Raw genomic sequence first — 9,883 nt, 5'->3', positions numbered from 1 at the left:
ACACACACACACACACACACACACACACCTACACACCTACACACCTACACACCTACACACCTACACACACACAACAGGCCTAGTGTCTAATCGACATGTGCCTAGGACAAAATGGTAACTAACACACACACACACACACACAATACACACACAATACACACACACACACAATACACACATACACGCACACACAGAATACACACATACACACACACATGCAATAGGCCTAGTGTCAAATCGACATATGCCTTGGACAAAATGGTAATTAACGGATCGTACAGAAGAAAGCATGACTAAGGAACAAACTGGAGTACCAGAGAGGGCACCTCGACCGAGACAAAACACAAGAAGAAAGAAAGATACTGAAAGAGAGAGTGCAATGACGCAAGGAGGAATGGGAGGCAAGGACAGAGGGGAACAGGAGAGCCCAGACCCAGAAGGAATCCAACCACAGCAACCCAACTGCAACCAAACAATCTAAACCAAAACCCAAACTCTGTACCCTCATCCCCCATCCCCTCATTACAACCTCCCACCTCCACAGAAACCCATCATAGGCCCTCTGCCCCCCCACACCACAAACTCCACCCCCACAGCAACCCTTTATAGGTCCCCACCAGGGCTCCTTCTCCCTCAGATCCACTGTTCTCCCCAGATCACAGTTTTAGAAAAGAAGTTGAAGGTTTGGCACATGAACACAGATGGAATAAGGATTAAATGTGAGGAGTGGCATGAAAGAATCAACGAGACATCCCCAGACACCATAGCAGTCACAGAAACAAAACTCACTTAGACAATAACAGATACAATCTTCCCACCCGGATATCAGATCCTGAGGAAAGATAGAAGGAGCAGAGGGGGAGGAGGGATTGCATTGCTCATTAAAAACTAATGGGAATTTCAGGAAATGGAAGGAATGGACGAGACTGGAGAAAGGGAATACACAGTAGGAACAATTCAGCCTGGGGACATAAGGTAGTCATTGCAGTGATGTATAACCCACCATAGAACTGCAGAAGGCCAAGAGAGGAATATGATGAGTGCAACAAAACAATGGTGGATACACTAGCTGAGGTGGCCAGAAGAGCTCACTCGAGTAGAGTAAAGTTACTGGTTATGGGCGATTTCAACCAGAGGGCGACTGACTGGGAAAACCTGGAGCCACATGGGGGTCCCAAAGCATGGAGAGTCAAGATGATGGATGTGGTACTGATAAACCTCATGCACCAACACGTTAAGGACACTACCAGAGAGAGAGAGGAGGATGAACAAGCAAGTCTGGACCTTGTGTTCACCCTAAGTAGCTCAGACATTAAGGATATTACATATGAAAGGTCCCTTGGAGCTAGTGATTACGTGGTTCTGAGGTTTGAAAACATAGTAGAGTTACAAGTGGAGAGGGTAACAGAAGTAGAAAGGATAAAGCTAAACTATAAAAGGGGGGACTACACATGTATGAGGAACTTCCTGCAGGAGGTTCAGTGGGAAAGAGAATTGGTAGGAAAGTAAGTAAACGAAATGATGGACTGTGTAACATCGAAATGCAAGGAGGCAGAGGAAAGGTTTGTTCCCAAGGGCAACAGAAATAATTTGAAGACCAGAACGAGCCCTTTGTTTACCCAAAGGTGTAGGGGGGCAAAAACTAAGGGCACTAAAGAATGAAAAAAGTACAGAAGGCAAAGGACTCAGGGAAATAAAGAGATTAGTCGAAGAGCCAGAAACGAGGATGCACAGATAATGAGGGAGGCCCAGCGACAGTACGAAAAAACATAGCATCGAAAGTCAAGTCTTACCCAAAACTGTTTTATAGCCACATCAGGAGGAAGACAACAGTCAAGGACCATGTAACCAGGATGAGGAAAGAAGGTGGGGAGCTCACAGGAAATGACCAAGAGGTATATGAGGAGATCAACACGAGATTTAAGGAAGTATTTACAGTGGAGACAGAGAGGACACTGGGAAGAGAAAACAGAGGGGTACACCAACAAGGGATATACCAACAAGTGTTGAATGAAATACACACATCCGATAAGGAAGTGAAGAAGCTGCTAAGTGACCTTGATACCTCAAAGGCAATGGGACCGGACATATCTCCACAGGTCCCTAGAGAGGGAGCAGAGACGCTGTGTGCCACTAACAACAATTTTCAACACATTCTTTGAAACTGAGCAAGTACACGAGGTATGGAAGACAGCAAATGTAGACCCCATCTTTAAGAAAGGAGACAGAAACAAGGCATTAAACTATAGACCAGTGTCACTGATGTGTATAGTATCTGAAGTCATGGAGAAGATTATCAGGAGGAGAATGGTGGAGCACCTGGAACGGAACATGATTATACACGACAACCAGCACGGATTCATGGAAGGAAAATCCTGTGTCACAAACCTACTGGAGTTTTATGACAAGGAAACAGAAGTAAGACACGCAAGAGAGGGGTGGGTTGTTTGCATTTTCTTGGACTGCAAGAAGGCCTTCGACACAGTTCCTCACAAGAGATTAGTGCAAAAGCTAAAGGATCAGGCACGTATAACAGGAAGGGCCCTGCAATGGAACAGAGAATACCTGACAGGTAAGCAACAGCGGTCATGGTACGTGATGAGGTATCAGAGTGGGCGCCTGTGACGAGCGGGGTCCCACATGGGTCAGTCCTAGGACCGGTGCCATTTTTGGTATATGTGAATGACATAATGGAAGGGGTAGACTTAGAAGTGTCCCTGTTTGCAGATGATGTGAAGTTAATGAGGGGAATTAAATCAGATGAGGATCAGGCAGAACTACAAAGAGACCTGGGCAGATTCGACGTGTGTTCCAGCAACTGGCTCCTAGAATTTAACCCCACCAGATGCAAAGTCATGAAGATCGGGGAAGGGCAAAGAAGACCCCGGATAGAGTATAGGTTAGGTGGCCAAAGACTTCAAACCTCACTCAAAGAGACAGATCTTGGGGTGAGTATAATACCGAGCAAGTCTCCAGAAGCACTCGTTAACCAGATAACTGCTGCAGCACATGGGCGCCTGGCAAACCTCAGAATAGTGTTCCGATACCTCAGTTAGTAATCGTTCAAGGCTTTGCGCACCATGTACGTCAGGCCCATACTGGAGTATGCAGCACTAGTTTAAAACCCACACCTGGTCAAGTACGTCAAGAAAATAGAGAAAGTGCAAAGGTTTGCAACAAGGATAGTTTCAGAGCTAAGGGAAATATCCAACGAGGAAAGGTTAAGGGAAATCGGCCTGACGACACTGACGGACAGGGGGGTTAGGGGAGACATGATAACAACATACAAAATACTGCGAGGAATAGATAAGGTGGACAAAGACAGGATGTTCCAGAGATGGGACAGAGAAACACGGGGTCACAATTGGAATTTGAAGACTCAGATTAGTCAAAGGGATGTTAGGAAGTATTTCTTTAGTCATAGAGTAGTCAGGAAGTTGAACAGTCTGGCAAGTGATGTAGTGGAGGCAGGAACCATACATAGTTTTAAGACGAGGTATGATAAAGCTCATGGAGCAAGGAGAGAGAGGACCCAGTAGCGGTCAGTGAAGAGGCGGGGCCAGGAGCTGAGTCTGGACCCCTGCAACCACAAATAAGTTAATACAAATAGGTGAGTACACACACACACATAAACACACACAGACACATACACCCCTAAAACTGTGTATGCTACCAAGAGAGGTCAGTCTCTCCAAATTTATATGCACCGATAGATTTCAATGACAGTGTATATACACCGAGAGTGGTATGAATCTCAGAGTACGTACACAGAGAGATGTTTACTATTTCTGCATTTAAACCAAAGGCCTGAAACTCATTACACAGACGGCACCGACATGAGTAAATTTATCAAAGTATTTTCACCTAGAAATGAATATGACTAATGTAAACAATGAAAAAATATTTGAATATTATTTTAGACAATAAGTAATCAAAAAAAAAAAAAAAATATGATATTAAGGCAGAATGACAGATTTTAAACTAAGCTGACAGAGGCGAATGGTGATTTGCATCTTGTACGTGTTTAAAGATGTAGAAATACATTACTTTCATAGTGGCTAGTGTTGCAGCTACTACCGTACTTGATGTTTACAAAGTATGCACGATACACCCTCTTCGCTCACACTAATACCAATACTAAACAGAAAGTTTTTTTTTTCGTCCCTATATATGCATATCCTGTTGTACAACATATCGTACTGCAAATGGTCTTCATATTTGTTTTACCCAAACATTAAAAGGCATGATCATGTCTTTATATATATATAAATATATATATATATATAAATATATATATATATATATATATATATATATATATATATATATATATATATATATATATATATATATATATATATATATATATATATATATATATATATATATATATATATATACATATATATATATATATATATATATATATATATATATATATATATATATATATATATATATATATATATATATATATATATATTATATATATATGCAATAAGATCACAGTAAACAGGTGATTTCAGAATATACAAAACAACCCCTGTGAAAGTATTTTTATATATATATATATATATATATATATATATATATATATATATATATATATATATATATATATATATATATATATATATATATATATATATATATACATGAAGCAAGTTTATACATATATATATATGAAGCAAGTTTATTCTTTTCTCTAAGGATGAGGGTCCCTTTGACAGTTCTAGAGGTGGTACCTCCCTATATATATATATATATATATATATATATATATATATATATATATATATATATATATATATATATATATATATATATATATATATATATATATCAATAACAACACTGCGACTAGCCAAAGACTCGAACCCATGCTGCTCTGGCCCGCCTCATGGTGAGGGAAAGCACATGACGCTCTAACCTACACAACCACTCAATCCTAGGACTGCGTGGTCCTGTGGGTTAGAGCGTCATGTGTTTTCGCTTACCTGGAGTCTACCTGGAGGGTATTCCGGGGATTAACGCCCCCGCTGCCCGGTGCATGACCAGGCCTCCCGGTGGATTAGGACCTGATCAACGAGGCTGTTACTGCTGGCTACACGCAATCCAACGTGCGAACCACAGCCCTGCTGATCCGTCACTGACTTTAGGTATCTGTCCAGTTCCCTCTTGAAGACAATCAGGGGTCTACTGGTAATGCCTCTTATTGCTGGTGGGAGGCTGCTGAACAGTCTTGAGCATCAGACACTTATTGCTTTTTCTCTTAGTGTACCAGTGATGCCCCTGCTTTTCACGGGGGGTATGTTGCATCGCCTGCCAAGTCTTTTGCTTTCGTATGGAGCGATTTCTGTGTGCATATTAGGGACCAATCTCTCCAGAATCTTCCAGGTGTAGATTATGATATTTCTCTCTCGCCTGTGCTCCAATGAGTACAAGTCAAGTGCTTCCAGGCGTTCCCAGTAGTTAAGATGTTTGATGGAACTTGTACGTACAGTGAAGATTCTCTGTACATTCTCTAGATCTGCAATTTCATCTGCCTTGAATGGGGATGTTAATGTACAGCAGTATTCCAACCTAGAGAGAATAAGTGATTTAAAAAGAATCATCATTGGCTTAGCATCTCTTGTCTTGAATGTTCTCATTATCCATCCAACAGTTTCCTAGTAGATGTGATAATGACATTGTTGTGGTCCTTGAAGGTGAGGTCTTCGGACATTACCACACCCAAGTCCTTCACATTACTTTTCCGCACTATTGTGTGATTGGAGGTGGGCCAAAACAGCATGGGTTCGAGTCCTAGGCTAGTCACAGTGTTGTTATTAATCATTACCACTCGTTCGTGGTTACAGTAATATACATATATATATATATATATATATATGTATATATATATATATATATATATATATATATATATATATATATATATATATATATACATACATATATATATATATATATATATATATATATATATATATATATATATATATATATATATATATATATATATATATGTATGTATGTATATATATATATATATATATATATATATATATATATATATATATATATAGATATATATATATATATATATATATATATATATATATATATATACATATATATATATACATACATATATATATATATATATATTTCTATATATATATATATATATATATATATATATATATATATATATATATATATATATATATATATATGCAATAAGATCACAGTAAACAGGTGATATCAGAATATGCAAAACAACCACTGTGAAAGAAAAGTAAAATTCCAAGAGATTTCGTGACTTCTCACATTATCAAAGAACTATAAGATCAATACATCAAAGGAAGGCATATAAAGGGTCAAGACTACACCTCACCATCTCATCCCAGTACAAAGAAACACCTGACGCGTGATGACACCCGACTCATAAGAAAGGAGGAACACTGCTGCAGGTCTGTTGGCCCATAATAGGCAGGTCCTTCGCAATCCATCCCACTACCAAAATATTTTCCCATCCCTAGTACTCTACCCAAGTATTAAGATTTATTATTTGTTTATTGCATTGTTATATTCTTCCCAAATTTTATTAGTTATAAATGAATCTCTTCCCAAATTTTATTAATTATAAATGAATCTAATTTATATAAACCAAAGGAAATATTCATTTTATTTTCAAAACTGCTTTTTATGAAACATGATTCACTTAAATTTCTGTCAACCATGGACTTGCTTGATACAACTTTCTCACCCTTTTGAAAGTCAATTGGATGGTTAAAATCTCTCACATTAATAAACAGAACAATAGAATCTTGTCCAGTAATAATGCTCTATTTATGTTGTTTTAATCTTAGTCTGAGACTTTACCAGTTTGCAATAAACTTCATCGCAAATTTTACAAGGAATCTTATAGACACATCCATTAGTATTTTGGGGGGAATTTTTTTATCAAATTTTTTTTTACTGTATCAAGATTTTTAAATACAAGGTTGATATTAAAAGTCTTAAGAAGAAAAGGCATATCAACCAAGTTTTCCTGGTAAGGGAGAACCAACATATTATTAGTTGAAAAAGGCTGTTGTCCCTTTTTGGATTGTAAAAAGCATTTCTGGTAATTTTAAAAGATTTATCAATTACGTTTCTTGGGAATTTCTGATCATTAGCTATTTCATAAATTTTGGATATTTCCTCATCTATGAACTCTGAACTACAAATTCGTAAAGCTCTCAGAAACATTGATGAGAAAACAGACAGCTTAACTCTGTCTTGATGGGAAGAATAATAGTGTACATTGGAACAGTTATTTGTAGGTTTTCTGTAAATTTATAATTTGAAGTTATTATTACCTTTAATAATTAAAACATCTATAAAAGAAAATGAGTTATTTTTTTCAAACTCAACAGTAAAGTTTATAGAATGGGCTAAGCTATTTAATTTAACAAGGAAATGGTTTATATCTACATTCTTAGGCATAAGACACCAAATATCCTCAACATATCTGAACCATTTAGCTCTGTTAGGGAGGATTGTGTTAAGCAGTCTTGTTTCAAAAAATTCCATGTATAGGTTACTAAGGACAGGTGAAAGAGGATTTCCCATTGCCATACCAAACTTCTGAGTATAAAGCTTATTATTAAATACAAATTTTGCATCAACAATACAAAGTTTAATAAGTTTAATGCTAGCTCCTACTTTCATTAAACCTATTAAACATTGCATTGTTGATGCAAAATTTGTATTTAATGATAAGTTTTATACTCAGAAGTTTGGTATGGCAAAGGGAAATCCTCTATCACCTGTTCTTAGTAACCTATACATTTAATTTTTTGAAACAAGACTGCTTAACAGAATCCTCCCTAAGAACAGTTATTTGTTGGTTTTATGTATATTTTAAATTTAAAATCATTGTTCCCTTTAATAATTAAGATATCTAAAAATGGCAATGGGTTATTTTGTTCAAACTCAACAGTAAACTTTATGGAAAGAGCTAGACTGCTTAATTAAAAAAGCAAATGGTATATATTTATATTCTTGAGCATTAGGGATAAAAAACCCATCAACATGTCCGTGCCACTTAGATTTACCTGGAAGAATTCTGTTAAGCATTCTTTTTTAAATATATTCCATGTACAAATGGCTAAGGATAGGTGAGAGAGGATTTCCCATTGTCATACCAAACTTCTGAGGATATATCTATTCATTAAACACAAACTTTGCATCAACAATGCAAAGTTTAAAGCTCAGTGATTGTAGGTACGAGAAAAGGTGCATCATAACTATTGATTTCTTCAGATAGGAATCTTAATAAATCATCAACAGCAACATTTGTGAACAGCAAAGTAGCATCAAAATTAACGGTATTGCAATCACTAAAGTTAGTCATGGTGTTCAATTTATCAACTAAATTAACATTATTTTTAACATTAGAGTTAGAATCTTTGACAGAAATTGGGCTCAGCATGACTACTAGCCATTTGGATAATTTATAGGATACTGAACCTATGGAGCTAATAATAGGCCTGGCTGAATTACCTGGTTTGTCTGTTTTTATTAATCCAAATATATATGGTAAAGATGGATTGTTGGTTATGAATTTGACTTTCAGTAGTCGTATTTTTTTTGTTGTTAAAATTACAATTAACTTAATCTATGGGATTCTTTCTAAGTTTCGAATAAGTCACTGTTTTCAATTAGATTGTCTAACTTGCATTTTAGTTCATTTCTGAGCCCATCACAAACTCTTCTGACTTCATTATATCATTGATCTATCATACTTTGTTTCCATTCTAATGGAATAGCCTGACTAAAAGAATATTTCCTGGAGTTCAATATTTTGAATGCCTCCTTTTCTTCTGTTTTAGTAATATCAGTATTTTTCTGAGGAATAATTCTCCTGAAATTATAGAAGGGGCGATCTTTCATATCAAGAACTCTATCTCGCAAAACAGACTTAAGAAAAACTTATTCATTCAGACGTGCTCGGTGATATACTCACCCCCAGATCTTTCTCCTTTAGTGAGGTTTCCAGTCTTTGGCCACCTAGCCTATACTCTGTCTGCGGTCTTCTTTGTTCTTCCCCAGTCTTGATAAATTAGACACATGTGCAACTCTTGGGTATCTTTATTGAGGAAACGTTTCGCCACACAGTGGCTTCATCAGTCCATACAAAGGAGAATCTTGAAGAACAGGAGGAGAATGAGGTAATCAGTCGATGTGGTCAGTCCATCAATCTTGAAAAGAATACGGTATTCTTTTCAAGATTGATGGACTGACCACATCGACTCAAGGTTGAGGGACTGATTACCTCATTCTCCTCCTGTTCTTCAAGATTCTCCTTTGTATGGACTGATGAAGCCACTGTGTGGCGAAACGTTTCCTCAATAAAGATACCCAAGAGTTGCACATGTGTCTAATTTATCAACATGTCGGTTCTCTGAACCATTCATCTACAAATTCCCCAGTCTTCATGACTTTGCTTTTGGCGGGGTTGACTTCGAGAACCCAGTTGCTGGACCACATGTTCAGCCTGTCAAGTTCTCTTTGTAGTCCTGCCTGATCCTCATCTGATTTAATTCTCCTCATTAACTTCACATCATCTGCGAACAGGGACACTTCTGAGTCTATCCTTTCCATCATGTCATTCACATATATCAAAAATAGCACTGGTCCTAGGACTGACCCCTGTGGGACCCCGCTCGTCACAGGCGCCCACTCTGATACCTCATCACGTACCATGACTCGTTGTTGCTTCTCTGTCAGGTATTCTCTGTTCCATTGAAGTGCCCTTCCTGTTATATGCACCTGATCCTCCAGCTTCTGCGCTAATATCATGCGAGGAACTGTGTCAAAGGCCTTCCTGCAGTCC

General features: G+C 37.3%; 1 protein-coding gene across 1 annotated transcript in view; it reads right to left on the bottom strand.

The window, feature by feature from the left end:
• The window catches only part of LOC128694666 (solute carrier family 22 member 3), an 80,616-nt gene extending 76,473 nt beyond the window's left edge, over positions 1–4,143 (bottom strand). The window contains exon 1 of the mRNA XM_070104288.1: positions 4,048–4,143. Coding sequence (XP_069960389.1) covers positions 4,048–4,053 — 6 coding nt within the window. The 5' untranslated portion in view covers positions 4,054–4,143. The remainder of the gene's footprint in view (positions 1–4,047) is intronic.
• Positions 4,144–9,883: the final 5,740 nt, after the last annotated feature.

Source organism: Cherax quadricarinatus, chromosome 90 (genome assembly GCF_038502225.1).
Source record: "Cherax quadricarinatus isolate ZL_2023a chromosome 90, ASM3850222v1, whole genome shotgun sequence".
Classification (NCBI taxonomy): Eukaryota; Metazoa; Arthropoda; class Malacostraca; order Decapoda; family Parastacidae; genus Cherax; species Cherax quadricarinatus.
The sequence above is the reverse complement of the archived record's forward strand: the minus strand, read 5'-3'. Positions and strand labels throughout refer to the sequence as shown.